Source organism: Boleophthalmus pectinirostris, unplaced genomic scaffold (genome assembly GCF_026225935.1).
Source record: "Boleophthalmus pectinirostris isolate CB_2022bp ecotype Guang Dong unplaced genomic scaffold, ASM2622593v1 HiC_scaffold_13, whole genome shotgun sequence".
Taxonomy (NCBI): Eukaryota; Metazoa; Chordata; class Actinopteri; order Gobiiformes; family Gobiidae; genus Boleophthalmus; species Boleophthalmus pectinirostris.
Genome location: NW_026571036.1, coordinates 6,439,306 through 6,456,472, shown reverse-complemented (window position 1 = coordinate 6,456,472; position 17,167 = coordinate 6,439,306). Strand labels below are relative to the sequence as shown.

Sequence of the window (17,167 nt, the reverse complement as noted above, 5' to 3'; positions counted from 1 at the left end):
CTCACTTACCTTATCCATTCAAAGCATCTTAATTATTCACCGTGATGAGTTTATAAGCGCTTCTCACAACTCTGAGACCTGAGAGGAGTTTTGCCTTGACAGTAAGTCTCACAACTAGCATGCTAACGCCCACAGTTCCTGATTATCTGACAATAAAAAGCTTTATAATTAGTTGCAGACAGGTCCTATACTGCACAAAATTTACTCTTGTGAGCATTAAGCCATGCTTGAATGTTATTCCCTCCTCAAAAACATGGACCTGGAGTTATGTTTTGTTTCATTCACACATGTTTGAGTAAACTTCTATTGTTAAGCCGTATTTGCATGGGATAAGTACAACCTGGGGGCGTTGGAAATTTGCAAATTACCGCCCCACTTCTGTGTTACTTACTGATAAGCAAAGTCCATAAATTACTCTATTTTACTGACACTGACACAAAGATGGAAAGAGAAAAGAATGTGGAAAGAAAAGAAAGAGATAGAAAAGACGCAAAACAAACACTGAGATGCAGATTCGCACGAGACTAGTGTTATCACTGGACGTCTGTGTTTGGTGAAATATAGTAGGTCATTTGCGGCAAAATTTTGACTTGACAAATGACGCACATGGCACATTCACTCGGGATTAAGATCTCAGGCATCCTCCGCAATTATTACAAATCACCAAAGGTCCACAGGTAAAACTAATCCAGTGCGAATAGGGCTTTAGTCTGTGCACATCTCCAAAGCTCTAAAAGCTCTGTTCCACCTTGTGCCGATAATTTTCAAGTTTCAACTACATTTTTGCTGTTTGTTCAGTAGAAATGGGACATTCCAGGGTGGAAATTACAAATAAAAACGATTCTATTAAAGGTATTTGGAGTTTAAAAGCATGGTGGAGGTCTTCCTGTATTACAGTGTTTTCAGTTTGAGAGAAGAATTCAGCCTAAATATGGAGGGTTTGTGTGTGTGTTTCGCATGTGTGAATGAAACAAAACACAACTCCAAGTATGTTTTTGATGAGGAAATATTATAACAGACCAGAAAATAATGTAATATGGGCCCTTTAAGATTTAGGATTTTGGTTTTCTCCATATATTTTAGAACAACAATCCTGTCACTCCACAAAACCAATAGGTGTGGTCAGGAACATGTGCACTTAAAGCTTAGGACCACCATGGCTGTGCTTGAGTGGCCACATGAGCGAGCCGGGCCAGTACAGACACCGCTGTGGAGGAGGAGGAGACGATTACAGCTCCACCTGATCATTATAAAGCCTGAGATGTTTCCCAGAAGTCCACAGGTGCGCAGAGGAAGCTGGTTTCACGACCCCAGACGGACACGCTTTATTGGTTAAGAAAAAAACACGGAGTTATTTCTGGAGGCAAAGGGTGTTTTAGGTGAACGCAAAACTTATGTCAGAGTCTGGAATTCAAATTCTAAAGGTCAAAAACTGTTTAAATTTAAATCATGTTGTCATGTTGTCACCTCCTCAAAAACAGACCTGGAGTTGTGTTTTGTTTCATTCATGTTTGAGTTAATCTTTATAATTAGTCTGTTTACATCTTCAAAGCTCAAAACGCTCTGTTCCACTGTGTGAACCGGTAGTTTTCAAGTGAACAGCTCCGTTTTATTAGCCTGATTCATCAGCCGGTTTCACTTTGTTTCACTTCGTAGAAACTGTCTGACTTTGCAGTGTTAGAATTTGTTCGCTCGACGGTAGGTGGGTACTTTTTTCATTTAACCAATCGCTGCTATTTGGTTGTGACGTATGTAATGCACCAAATCCTGTAGGAAGAAGGACAATAACGTCTTTCCCCTTGATAAAATTCACCAGACATTCACCAAACATTCTCTTTGTTCAGGCTTTAAATCCTCGATCTTGGGAATCATTGACAACACAGAATATATGTCTCTTCGCTGATTGGCTGGTGCCTGACCTTGCACTTCCGGGGTTTTTGCGAACAGTCTATTGTATTTTGACCTAGTCACTGGAGAAAAATGAAATTGAGCAGAGGCACTAGGTGGCGCCAGTCTGGCTAATGTTTTATCTTTTGTTCAGTAGAGATTAGGGGTGTAACGATGTCCAAGTCTCACGATACGCTATTGTCACGGTATGAACCTCACCGTACGATATTTATTGCGATATCGTGGGAAAACTCATGATATGGTGGGGAGGCTCACGATTAGAGATGTAAAAATATCCAAATCTGTCAGTATGATATTTTCACGATATACATCTCATGGTACGATATTTATTGCGATATTTTAATGTGCTACTTTTTCCTCTGAAAATGCCTTGACAAGACTTAATCCAAAGTGCTTAGAACTGTTATTTCTTCTTGTAGTCTGCACTGAAATGGAGCAAAGGATCATGGTCAATGTAGTTCTCCGTCTTATTTTTAGCTATTGCTGCACCATAACTATTAATTTAAGCAAAGATACTTGTAATTCGATACATTGTGATGGTCCACGATATTATTGTGAGAACTCTGACGATACGATATCACGATATTTCGGTTATGGTTACATCCCTAGTAGAGATCGGCAAATCCAGGGCTAAAAGTATCCAAAATGATTCTAATGAAGGTGTATGGAGTCTAAAAACACAGTGGAGCGCTTCCGGTTTTGCCACATGACATCATAAGGTGGGACCAAGTGTTTTCTGTTTGAGAGAAGAACTCGTGAATGTGCAGGGTTTGTGTGAATGAAACAAAACACAACTCAAGGTCTGTTTTTGAAGAGGAAACAACATTTTAACAAATCAGAAAATAGTGTAACATGGGCCCTTTAAAAAGTTTGTACCTGATTTAAATTTACTCTTGTCAAGATTTTTCTTTGCTACAATAATCATGGGAAATCAATTGAAAAGTAGGCAGAGATTGGAGAACTATGAGGAAAATTCCCCGGCACAGACCAGTATTTAGTTTTGGCTGACCGGCTGCCTAAAGCGTCCATAAAACTTTATTTGAACACTTCAGCGACTACTCAGCTCTTGTACAGACTTGTAGTAAATAAAGGCTGTGGGTGAGTTTGAGGAACATTTAAACTGGTTCGTTGCTTCGTCATTGGTTGCTTTGTCTTTTGTGGACCAACTTAACGGGAAAAAGTTAGTTTTAGGTTTTTTCGAGCCCTGTGTCCCTTGTCCCAGCAGATTCCTTACCTCCAAAACCAGTGATTTGTCTCAGTTTTATACAAAAAATGTCCCTATTTTTGACCAATTTGATCCCTACCAACAGTAAAGAGAGGCATAAATTGTCACTTGTTTAGGTAAAATACAGAAAAACTGTTTAAAATTTACCAAAACACAAAGAAAATATGACTATACTCACTCACATTAATCATAAATGGGAAAAGTGCAGAACGATTTACCTTAATTGCGCGTTAGTTTCACAATTTTATTATTACAAACCACCACAAACTGTCCCCAAAGTGTCCCAGTTTTTAATTTTAGCCACATGAGAAAGAATGAAGCACTGACCTGTTGAAGTGGTAGATGTCCTGGATGTTCCCAAACAGTGATCCTTTGTCCTCGGGGCTCAGAGCGGACACAGACTGCTCGCTGAGGCTCTCTAGGTAATCCTGCACACACAACAAAACAATATACGACAATTAAATAGCAATCATAGTCTGTAAGTGGACATAACTAATTTGCTAGTCGCTGTATCCTGGTGTAATTAGACATTGTAATTCCATTAAGGGTCCTTCTATTACGCACAAATTGCTTCTTGTGAGTTTTAAGTCATGTTTGAAAGTTGTTAAATCCGTGTATCATTCATTCATTCATTTTTCAAAATAAAACCAAAAATAAGAAAACGAAAAACACAACTATCTTCTTCATTATTTGTCTCCAAAACCAAAATGAAAAAACGGATAACAATTCGTTTCTCCCTCTCATTCAAGTCCTGGTGTAGTCCTGGTTTAGACCTGGTTCAGTCCTGGTTTAGACCTGGTTCAGACCTGGTTTAGTCCTGGTTTAGACCTGGTTCAGACCTGGTTTAGTCCTGGTTTAGTCCTGGTTTAATCCTGGTTTAGTCCTGGTTGAGACCTGGTTGAGACCTGGTGTAGTCCTGGTGTAGTCCTGGTGTAGTTGTGGTTCAGACCTGGTTTAGACCTGGTGTAGTCCTGATGTAGTCCTGGTGTAGTCCTGGTGTAGTCCTGGTGTAGTCCTGGTGTAGTCCTGGTGTAGTTGTGGTTCAGACCTGGTTTAGTCCTGGTTTAGACCTGGTTTAGACCTGGTTTAGACCTGGTGTAGACCTGGTGTAGTCCTGGTGTAGTCCTGGTGTAGTTGTGGTTCAGACCTGGTTTAGTCCTGGTTTAGTCCTGGTTTAGACCTGGTTTAGACCTGGTTTAGACCTGGTTCAGACCTGGTTCAGACCTGGTTTCAGACCTGGTTCAGTCCGTATGCGGCGCAAAAGTCACAGAAACAGGGAACAGCTGTTATAAATTTTTTCCATTATTTATTTAAACACAAAACCGAAAACTGCAAAAACAAATCGTTATCCATTTTTTTATTTCAGTTTTGGAGACAAATAATGAAGAAAATAGTTGTTTTTTCATTTTCTTACTTTTGGTTTTATTTTGAAAAACGAATGATACACAAATTTTGTTACCTCACCAAAAACAGACCTGGAGTTGTGTTTTGTTTCATTCACACATGTTTGAGTCACTCTTTATTATTAGTCTATTTACATCTCCAAAGCTCAAAATGCTCTGTTCCACCTTGTGATGTCTTGAAGCGGTAGTTTTCAAGTTAACAACTACCTTTTTAGCTTTTGTTCAGTAGAGACCGGCAATTTCACGGCTGAAGTGTTCCAAATGATTCTAGTGAAGGTGCATGGAGTTTAAAAACACAGTGGAGCACTCTCTGTATTACCACATGACATCAAAAGGTGGAATAGAGTGTTTTCTGTTTACTCAGCCTCAGAAATAATAATAAAATATGTAGGATTTGTGTGTTAAACGTGTGTGAATGAAGCAAAACACAACTCCGGATACAGTATGTTTGTGAGAGGAAACATTAAAACACAGATCAGAAAATACCACCCTTTCATTTACACTTTCATTCAGGCGATTACCCAGAAGAACCGTGGGCATATTGTTATCACCTGATTAGTTTTTACAGCGAGCCTCACGGGGCTTCTGTAAACAGTGCGTTACGGTTAACATACATCCGTTAAACTGTGCGTGTGACTGTAGCATTGGCTGTAAAACGTTGTATATAGCATTGGGCCAGACATTAGAAGACTACACAAAACTCCCACTGTGGTCCGACGAAAGCAAACAAAAAGTGCTTCGTTTAGAGACAAGAAAAGAAGGAAAATAAAGGTGGTTTTTAGCCGGTTCTTGCCCCGAGCGTGTTTGCTAATACCAGTCTACCGCAGCGTCTTATGTTCTGTAATGCCCCAATTACCCCATTATTACAGCCACATGGAGCTGAGCCAGAGAAAGTACAGAAAGTTGAAATGTTGTAGCTTGCGTTGTTCAGACTACGGACGCCAATCAATGCTAGAACTTGTAACGAAACTAGATACTCATTTGAGCAGGTGTTGATACTAAAAAAGTCCCATTCACAGGACAGAAATGAACCTTTCCAGAATAGTTTTAGAATGATCTTGAACTGGATCAGAACAAGTATAAGAGCACATAGACTAGTATACGCCCATGGACCACTATGGAACCTACCTGGACCACGGAGGGATGAAGGCTGAAAATAGCACAAAAAAGGAAAGAGATCTGCACTACAGTTCTTTGATGCTCCCAAATTTTAATTTCAGTGACACCACAAGGTGATGTTTCAGGCCAACATATGTCTGAAGATTCATCAGCCAGTTTCACTTCGTAGAAACCGTCTGACCTCGCAGCATTAGGATTCATTAGCTCGACAGTACGCGGGTACTTTTTTTAGTTAACCAATCGCTGCTGTTTGGTCGGGATGTATATAATGCACCAAAACCTATAGGAAGAAGGGCAATAACGTCTTTCCCCTTGATAAAATTCACCAAACATTCTCTTTGTTCCGGCTTTAAATCCTCAATCTCGGGAATTGTTGCCAACACAGAATGTCTGTCTTCGTCTACATCCATCTCGACGCTTTGTTTACTGTTGTGCTGTTCCACAAAAGGGACCCAGACAGGTGCAACGAGTTTGAGGTCATGGCTTCACAGTTCTTCGCTGATTGGCCAGTGTGCAGTCTACAACGTCCGGGGTTCTTGCAAACCGTCTAGTATATTCTGATTCCTGACCTAGTCGCTGGAGAGAAATGAAATTGAGCGGAGGCACTAGGTGGCACCAGCCTGACAGTCTGAAAAAGGGCTTGGCCCGAAACGTCACATTGTAGTGTCACTGGAATAAAAATTTGGGAGCTTCAAAGAACTGCAGTGCGGATCTCTTTCCTTTTTTTGTATTGTTTTTATCTTTGAACCCAGCACGCAGTCACAATTTTAGTTGGATGCTCATGTCTCTATCTACCATGAATGCTGAAAATCACATTCTATTATCAAAATAAAGAGTAAAGTTTTTTTATTATCATTGTGGTATTGGAATCGGTATTGAGTATCGAATTTATTCCTTAATACTGAACAAGAGTTTGAAATCTTAGTATCGTGACAAGACTAATTCAGACTTGCTTAAACCTGTTAGGAGTACCAAATGAAACAAAAGTTAACGTGTCAAGTTAGAAAAACGTTTTGTGTGTTGTCATATGCAAAAATATGAATAAATTAAAGTTAACCAAAAAAAAAAACACAACTCCAGGTCCAGGTTACTCCAGGTAACAACTTTATAACATGACTTAAAGTTCACGAGAGTCAGTTTTGTGTAATATGGGTCCTTTAAATAAACTTCGACACCTTACACCTTTATGTATTGTATCTCATTAAGTAAACACTGACAAAGCAAATATAATTACTCTGTTGTCATATTACATTTGACCTCATATAATGTGAATAGTTGCTGTGGAGGATGAATACTATCCGGTATGAGCTTTGAGCAAATATTTAGCATTGAGGATTAAGGAAGTGCAGCTAAGTCATATTGACAGGTAAGACGCCGCTAAATCTCGGGGTCAAGACGGGGGTCGTGTCGAGATTTCTGCCACGCTAGTTGTAAATCGATGCCCTATTAGCCGCGGGGTCGCGCATTTGACCCGCCCTCGACCCAGTCACTCAGCAGCTCGAGCCTGCCAGTCCGAACAAAGGGCAGCATTTAGCAGAACGCACGCTAACTCCAGAAGACACAACATGCAGCGGCTTGATGCGTTCTCACGTTAACCATTAGCGGAGGAGCTTTTTTTCCAACAGAAGAGTGGAAGGAAGTCTAGACAATACACAAGGCAAACATACTAAGCGCACAATGTTGAATAGTGTTTAAATAGAATGTAGATTTATGGCAAGATTTCATTAAATGCTTGTGTTTTCATGTTCTTATGAAGTATGTTTTTTCATGTTTGAAGTCGTAGATTAGAGCTGGACTAACAGTGAAGAGCACAAAACATTATGTACAGAGGTGGGTCGTATACTCAGGAATAAAGATGTATCCAAATCTCTTGGTTTGATATTTTTACGATATACATCTCACGGTACAATATTTATTGCGATATTTGAGGCTAAAAAAACTGTAAATATGCTACTTTATAATCCAAAGAACTAAGATTTAAAAGTGTTTAGAAATATAGTCTGCCTTGAAACAGAGCAAAGGATCATGGCCTATGTAGTTCTTTTCTGTTATTTTTAGCTATTGTCGCACCAAAACTATTCATTTACTTTTATCTCGATATATTGTGATGGTCCACGATATTATTGTGAGAAGTTTGACGATACGATATCACGATATTTTGGTTATTGTTACATCCCTACTCAGAAACATTTAGTAGTGGAATGTAATGAAGTAAAAGTAGTAAAGTAAAACGGGTATTCTGACTGTGAGCGGGGTCGTCTCTCCACAGATCTGACCTGTAACTTGGTCTGATTAAGTCCTGGTTAAGTCCTGGTTCAGTCCTGGTTCAGTCCTGGTTCACTGAAAAAGTTACACACTGCACCTTTGAGCCAATTTTAAAGTAGATACCTTTTATTTTTACTTCACTACATCTGAGAGCAGATATCTGTACTTTCTATTCCAGTACATTTTTAACAGATCTGAAAAGAGGAAGAAGAGGAAAAAAAAAAAGTATTTTTATTATTGTTTGAGACCTTCTGAAAAGGCTGAGGGTTTATTTCTAACGCATTTGTAGTTTGAGCAAACTAAAAGGAAAAAAAAAAAAAACAGCTACAAAAATATTGATTCAATTGTTTCTGTTGAACAAAAAACTTTAAAAAAAAAAATAAAAATCAAACTCACATTTTTATTTTTGTTTGAGACCTGCTGAAAAGTCAGTTTATATTTAAAGACGGCTTATTTCTTAACACATTTGTAGATTGAGCAAACAAAAATAAACAAAACAAAACAAAAAACAGTAGCTACAAAAAAGTACTGATTCGGTTGTTTCTGTTAAAAAAAAAAAAAAACTTTTTTTTTTTTTTTTCAATCAAACTCACTACATTAGATGCTTTATTAGATCTCAAAATCAACACAAAATATTTGCACTTTTTACTCTTTAAGTACATTTTTAAACAAGTTCTTTAATACTTTTACTTTTTTCATGTGATACTTTTGAGTATTGTTTTGCTCCAGTATCTGCACTTTTACTTACTTTTACTTGTACTTACGTACAAAAATCAAGCACTTCTTCCACCACTGGTAACATTTATACATTTACATTTACTTGAGTAACTTTTTAAAGAAATTGTACTTTTCTAGCTGCATACTTTTACTCCTACTTGAGTAATACTTTGAAGTAACAGTACTCCTACTCAAGCAAAAGCTGTGGTTACTCTTCCCTCTGTGGGTGAGTCTAAAGTAACAAAAGCTTTATGTCGACAATATGAAATGATTTGCATGTTTTTGTTTCTTGCACAACTTCTACAGACATAATTCTGTTTCAAAATTGTTGTGTCTACCCTTTGAAAATACCAGACTTTGTGCGTGCGTTATTTCATGTTTTTAACCCAGAAATTGTGCCGTGACTCAAACAGGTTGAAGAACACTGCAGGAGGTGATTCATACGCGAGGCATTTTCAGGGCAGAAATTATCAGAGACACTTCCTGAATTTCATCTTGATGACATCATGCAGTGGGACCAGCCAGTCTGACCTTTGTACAGGGACACGGTTTAAATGCAGGTGTGGAAAATTTTGGTTGGGGGTCTGTCACCTGCTTCACTGGAAAAAAACTTAAATTAAGAATGTTTTACTTCATTCAACTTGACAAGTAAAAGTATCTACCAATGGAACAAGCTTGTTTTTCTTAATTTAAGCAATATTCACTTTAATTTTGTTTCTAATTTAAGTGTAAAAAGTTGTTGTTCTTCTTATTTTAAGTGTAACAAGATGCATTTTCATATTTTAAGTTCAAAAACGTCTTGTTCCACTGGCAGATAATTTTACATGTCAAGTGAAATTTACTCAAATCATGATAAAACTTTCTTAATTCAAGTCATCTTAACTTGGATAGATTCTGTTTTTTGCAGTGTTGTTTCAATGGATATGCCTGGAATGTTCCACAGTGTGACATTAAACAGTTCTACCTTACATTTATTCAATTACAGGTGGTTTTATAGCTCAAAAATACCTAGAAAAACAGGCATTCTGACAGATCTGACCTGTAACTTGGTATGTTTGGCCTCCATGAAGATAGAAAGGTTTGAAAGTAAAAACATTTGACAGACCTTCCACCAGAAAAGTTACACAAAAGTTACACAACAACTTTAAATCTCAAAGAGGAAGTGTTGTCAAAATACAAAAATTTCAACCTTCTTATTTTCACTAAATAAAAATTCTGAGCTGTAAATCATCGAACCAAATGAACTAAAACACTGTACTGTAATGTATTGTATATAATGTATGTAATGTTTTATTAATATCATTGTGTTATTATATTATACACAGAAAAAATTACATAAGATCTTTTGTGTGTGTCTTAAAACCTATCAAAATCAAATCGATATTATGACAAGACACGTATCGAATCTTGGGAAAACTATCGTTGCATTCCTGGTATTAATATCTGATTTTCTTTTGACAACCCTAAGGATGACTTTGAGGTTTGAAGCGTTTACAGAGATAAAACCTCAGAGCTGACTGAGCTGATGTCCTGCCACATAAATAAGACAGAAGTTGGTTTGTGCAGACAGGAGGAGCCTCTGTAGATCTGTGGAGAAGTGATCGTCTCCAGTCATGGATCAGCTCTAACCCGATCAGATATGGGACTATTTTCAGAAACTAAAACCTTATCTTGAAAAGTTAAAGTGGACTTACTATGTACTTGCTCGTCTGATGATGTAACTGCTTTGGCTAGACTGCACCACGGTATGGGATTCACCTTTTCTATCTCCGTGGCCAATCTCTACTGAACAAAAGATAGGTAGCCGACTGAGTGACTAACTTGAAAAGTACTGCTTCATGACATCACCAGGTGGAACGGAGAATTTTGAGCATTGAAGATGTAGCCAGACAACAAAAGACGAGACAACAAAGATAACAAAATAACAAAAGATTAGACAGACGTTGAATCAAGCAAAACATAACTCGAGGCAGGGCTGAAAGATAAAAAAAAAAAACTGAATTGTGATTTTTCTGGCAGATATTGCTATTTCGATTTTATCCACAATGTTTTTTTAAATCAAGTTTCAGTGCACATGAACATTTGCAAACATCAGAGAAATTTAAAAAGTAGGAAAAAACTGAGGCACTAAAAAAGTACAAAATAATTAACTCGAGACGGACTTCACTGTGATATCCATCTCAAGTTTGCCCTGATGAAGGCCGAAGGGCGTGATTTTAACTTTATCTGCCATGTGGTATTAAAGGCTTTTAATTATTCTATATTTTTTGACTGCCTCAGTTTTTTCCTACTTTTTATTTACTACTTTTTATCTACACTGAAGAGCACCAAAAGTACAATTCTGCACAATTTTTGTATATCCAAGTAGCACTCCTGCCCCTAAAGCTTATCACAGAAATGTACATCATACCAGAGTCCTGCACCGACGAATTTGACGCTGGATCGTAAAAGCCCGATTTGCCCAGACAATAAAGGCTGTGATTGGTCCTCTCTACCACCGCTCTACATACATTTCCTGTACTCCTCTTTCCTTTCTTTCAATATACACTGAGTAATAATGTGTTTAAAGCAGCTGTGCGCACATTTGTTTACATTTCACAGAAACAAAACTTAAAACCACATGACTAATTTGCATAAACTATAAGCGCTGAAAAAAACCAGCTCGCTCCTTGTGTCCTGATGCGGTTCAGCTTCTGTCAGACAAAAGGACACGACTCAGTGGAAATATGAGTGCTCTTTCTGTGACAGAGGATGTGCTGATGATGGTGAGTCTGTTCTGTGCTTCTATCGCGTTGGAGATGGTTCATGTTAAACTTTGCACAAATGCCAGGTTTAAATCCTCGCCTCCTCCTCGCATTGTGGTTGTGAATTACTTCGCAGCGAATAGCCCTCGACGCAGACCCATAAATAAAAACCGACGGCGACAAGGTGACGGTGGCAGTGTACGTTGAGTCGACAGAGAACTATACTTCGGTCTTAAAATTGGGCTTTAGGAGTAATGAAGAAAAACAAAACAAAAACACGGCTTTGACACTCCCAAAATCTTCTGAGATTGCAATTTTCGATCCAAAACAAAAGATCATTCAGCCCTAACTCCAGGTATGTTTATGAGGAGATAACAGCATTTTAACATGCCTTAAACAAATTTTAGTTGAAATAAGGCCAAAAACACACACACAAATGACTAAAGAACTACAGCCATGGACAAGTTTTATACCATTCTGTGGAAAATTTCAGGTAAAGCAATAACATCTCCATGGAGACAAGCAAGGAATAGTGAAATAGGTGAGTGAACCTTTAAAGCATTTGCGTTTTAGGACAGTTGTGGGACACATTTTGGTCTCCATCTCCATTTGAATCTACGGGTGGTCTGGAGCACTTGTCAGTTTTATTAGGTGCGGCCGCTCGGCTCTGCTCAGTGTTTTTCTAACCCACTTCGAGCGCAGTTATCTTGACAGTGAAATCCCTCTTCCTCTCTTCCTCCTCTCCTCCTCCTCCTCCACAGCTTTTCTTCACCTCCGTCCCCGTGAGAGGAGGAGGGAGGGGGGAGAGCGGGTGAACGATCCATCAGAGCGACAGGCCAAAAACACCAAAGATTAAAAGAGCCCATTTTACTCTGTTATAATGTTGTTTCCTCATCACAAACAGACCTGGAGTTGTGTTTTGTTTCATTCCCACATGTTTAACACACAAATCCTGCATATTTAGGCCGAATTCTTTTCACAAACAGTCAACACGTGGCAACACAGGGAGTGCTCCTCTGTGTTTTGAAACTCCATACGCCTTCAGTAGAATCATTTGGATAATTTCGGCCCGGGATTTGAAGGTAAAAGGAGCTGTTAACTTGAAATCTACAGCTTCATGGCATCACAAGGAGGAACAGAGCATTTTAAGCTTTGCAGAAGTAGATAAACTAATAATAAAGATTTACTCAAACATGTGAATGAAACAAAACTTGACTCCAGGTCTGTTTTGAGGAGGAAACAACACTCTTAACATGTTTAAAAGCTCAAAAGCGTCAATTTTACGGCTTGCATATAAAAGAAGATTACCCAAACAAGCACAAATCACTTGAAATACAACTTCTAGAGCAATGGTCACCAACCCGTAGACTGTGATTGACAGTTCGATCTTTGCCGTGTCCCCGGTAGATCTCCAGCTTAATTCAATCATTTGTGACTGCAAAGTGACGAACTTGAATTTGCAGAATTTGCGCAGTCAAGATGCACTTCAAGGACTGATCATTGCATGTATGTTAACATTTGTGGCATTTTCTCTTCTTACTAATTCTACATTGAAAGTGAGTGCTTTCTTCAGTTCAACTTACCCGTGTGAGGTGGCCCTTTCACAAATGAAAATCTTCAAATCCAAGCACAGAAACAGACTGATAGGCACCTCGCAGATCGTCTCAGATTAACTGTCTGCAACTATAAACCAAACTTCAAAGCACTACCCGAGGAAATTCAGTCTCAACCATCATACCATAATAATAGAACTTCTCTCATTGGCCCTTTGATACACTGTTAATGCTGTTTAGTGGTAGTTAGTGGTTGCACTATTTTGGTTGTTTCTACTGCACTTGGTTTGCATTTTGTTTGTACTGCAATTCTATTATATTCCACATTTTTTCTTGCAGTGAGTGTTTTAATCTCCAGAAAACAGTTAAATTACCGAAACTGTAATTCTGTAATGAGCATTCCTTTAAGTTAAATATAAATAATAAAATAAAGCAGTTTGAATCTATAAACATGATCACTTGTGTTGCTGTTATTTATGTTCATGTTAGCAGATCTTGCTCTTTTAGACCTTTCTTTTCTTGATCTTTGGCTAAAACAGGTTGGTGACCACTGTTCTAGGTCAAAAGTTTTAGAACACCACACATTTTCCATTTTTTTTTTACTATTTACTGTTGACCAAAAGGTATTTCTAAACTTTTGATTCATAAAAGTGTCCACCTTTGGCAGATATAACAACTGAACACACTCATGGCTTGTTCTTTTTACAATAGAAATCAAATATTCTTCAGAAAGTTCTTCCCAAGTCTATTGCAGAAGTTCCCATAAATGTGTGGCACTTGTAGGTTGCTTCACTCTTCTGTCCAGTTCATCCCAAACCAGCTCGATGGGGTTTAACTCTGGACACTGTGCTGGACACTCCATGTTTTCAAGTTTACCATTTTGTTCTTTTTTTCTTGAAGTAGTTTTGGCAGAGCTTGGACTTGTGTTCTGTATTTTTATCTTTTTTTTTTTAAACCTCTGTCTGTTCAGTTTTTACCTTTGTACCATTTCAAGCTCGTTATTGGACTTGCACGACTTGAATTGCAATAAATAACTGGAAAAATCAGGGTGTTCTAAAACTTTTAACCGGTAGTGTAACACGGTTAAAAGCTCTAAAAAGTCGATTTTGTATAATAGATCCGCTTTAAAACAACCACGCTGAATAAAAGGGGCTTTGTCAGACTGGATATGGGCCGTTGCATTGCTCACGCTCCCGGTAGATTTCAGAGCCCCACTCCACCCCTGGATAAAACTCACAATTAAAGGCCTCTTATAGGGATTTAAAAGCGCTGTACGCATTTTCTATTTGATTCCCGCTTTGGTGCACATGACCCGTAGAGAATAGAAGAGGGTGTAACATTTCAGACCATGTTGGACAGAAAGGCCTTGGAGCTCAACTTGAAAATGAGATCTTTTGACGGCACGCTGAGGTGGAATCTGGATCAGTGTCAAGACGGATTTTGGAATTTTGGAATGATTTCTAACTAATGCTAGCAGACAAATCACTGAGGTGTTAGAAGAACGCATTCAAGCAAAGTGGGTTAGCCAAAAGAATTACTAAGGAGTCGTCTCAAGTCGTGAATCGCGTTGATGCCTTTCAGCTGAGGTCATCAACGTTGCCTGAGGGTGTGATGCTAACTGTAGGCATGCTCTGTCTGAGGCTTTGTTAAGACTTTAATCTGAGCTTTGTTTGACACAATCTGACCAGAAAGAAACGACTCAGCTGGAATGACAACAGGTGAGCTGATACGTGCCGTTAAACAAGAATCCGTGTATCATTCATTAGTTTTTCAAAATAAAAACATAAATAAGAAAATGTAGAAAAAAACAAAACAATTTTCTTCATTATTTGTCTGCAAAACCAAAATGAAAAAACAGACAGATTCATTTTTTTGAAACTGAACCAGTACTGAACCAGGAATGAACTAGGACTAAAACAGGTCTAAACCAGGTCTAAACCAGGTCTAAACCAGGTCTAAACCAGGTCTAAACCAGGTCTAAACCAGGACTAAACCAGGACTAAACCAGGACTAAACCAGGACTGAGTATCGGGACGAGCTTGGAAGTGCACCCGCGTAGATTGTCAGGTGATCATGGCTGAGACCAGGATCAGACCAGGACCAGACTGGGACTGAGACCAGGACTGAGACCAGGACTGAGACCAGGACTGAGACCAGGACTGAGACCAGGATTGAGACCAGGATTGAGACCAGGATTGAGACCAGGATTGAGACCAGGATTGAGACCAGGATTGAGACCGGGACCAGACCAGGAGTGAGACCGGGACCAGACCAGGAGTGAGACCGGGACCAGACCGGGTCCAGGACAAGGACTGAGACTGAAACTGAGACTGTAACTGAGGCCAGAACCGAGACCGGGAGTGAGACCAGGACATAGACCGAGACCAGACCAGGACTGAGACCAGGATTGAAACAGGGATCAGACCAGAAGTGAGACCGGGTCTGAAACAGGAACCAGACCAGGACTGAGACCGGGACTGAGACCAGGAGTGAGACTGATTTAGTCCTGGTTCAGTCCTGGTTCAGTCCTGGTTCAGTCCTGGTTCAGTCCTGGTTCAGTCCTGGTCTCTTGGAATCATTATCTGTTTTTTCATTTTGGTTTTGGAGACAAATCTTTTTTTTTTTCTTCTTATTTTTGGTTTTATTTTGAAAAAACAAATGATACACAAATTGTATTGATCACAGGCTCCTGAAAATGTGCTGTTTTTGCCTCAGTTTTCATCTTAGTATCAATAGGGAAAAAAAAAAAAAAAAAGTGGTTGGCTATAGTTTGTAGATGAAGGCCTAACAAAAAAATAAACGAGAGCTACAACATTTATGGGTAAAAAAATTAGACAAATACTGTGATTTTTGTTTTTAAATCTGAATTCAGTTGACAGTACACATTTTAACACTTCCAGGAGCAAGAACATTTGAGAGAAAACTGAAATATGAACTGCTAAACGAGTCCCATGAGTTTCATAATGGGTCTGCAGAGATATGAATATGAGATTAGCACATTTTATTCCATTAAAACTTGGAATTGACAAATGTGTTAATTTAAAGTGTGATTTTGATTTGTTTGGATCTTACTAGCTAGTAGTGTTGTCACAATACAACTATTTCAAACTCTTTTGTTATTAATGGTCCTATATTATGCAAAATTGACTCTAGTGAGCTTTAAACCATCTTATGTTGTCTCAAAAACAGACCTGGAGTTGTGTTTTGTTTTATTAACACTTTACTATTACTCTGTCTATATCTCCAAAACTCAAAATGCTTTGTTCCATCTTGTGATGTCATGAAGTGGTAATTTTCAAGTTAAGAGCTCCAGCACAGAGGAGTAGCAAAGGCAGACGGCTCCTCTCACTCCAGTGTAGGAATGAACGGTCCTTTGACCCCACAGACAGCAGGCTCTATAACCTGTCATAGTCCAGCCTGTCACCCTGCAGAACTAGCACTTCATGCACACGAACTTTAAATGTCTTGCACAAACTTTTAATGACTATTTATTGACCCCAAGACATTCCCAGGCCAGCTGAGAGACATAGTCCCTCCAGCATGTCCTGGGTCTTCCCCAGGGTCTCCTTCCAGTGGGACATGCCCGGAACACCTCCCGAGAAAGGCGCCCAGGAGGCATTCGGAAGAGATGCCCGCGCCACCTCAACCGGCTCTTCTCGATGTAGAGGAGCAGCAGCTCTACTCCAAGCTCCTCCCGTGTGACCGAGCTCCTCACCCTATCTCTAAGAGAGCGCTCGGCCACCCTGCAGAGGAAACTCATTTCGACCGCTTGTATCCGTGATCTTTTCCTATCTATATCTATCTACCTACCTTTTATATTTGTTCTGAAGAGACTGGCAGGGTGTATGGAGTTTAGAAAACACAGTAGAGCATGTTCCTGTATTACCACATGACATCACAAGGTGGAACAGAGTGTTTTCAGAGAAGAACTCAGCCTAAATATGCATGGTTAGTGAGTTAAACGTGTGATATGAAACATAACAACTGAAGGTCTGTTTGTGATGAGGAAACAACTTTATAATCGGAAAATAATGTAATATGGGGCCTTTAAGGAACAGACTCTATACTGATTATGATACCACAATAATAATAACAAACACTCTTTCTTTAGACAAAATGGTCGTACTTTCTTTTCTATTCCTATATGGTCTTATATCTGTGTAATCCCTCAGTGGTACAGGACTTTTTTTAGTATCGATACTTGCCCAAATGAGTAGTTTCGATATTAGTATC

General features: G+C 39.0%; 1 protein-coding gene across 1 annotated transcript in view; it reads right to left on the bottom strand.

Annotated features, from left to right (window-relative positions):
* The window catches only part of LOC110162709 (pleckstrin homology domain-containing family G member 1), a 106,254-nt gene that overhangs the window by 46,487 nt on the left and 42,600 nt on the right, over window positions 1–17,167 (bottom strand). The window contains exon 3 of the mRNA XM_055149513.1: window positions 3,461–3,561. Within this exon, the coding sequence (XP_055005488.1) occupies window positions 3,461–3,561 (101 nt within the window). The remainder of the gene's footprint in view (window positions 1–3,460; window positions 3,562–17,167) is intronic.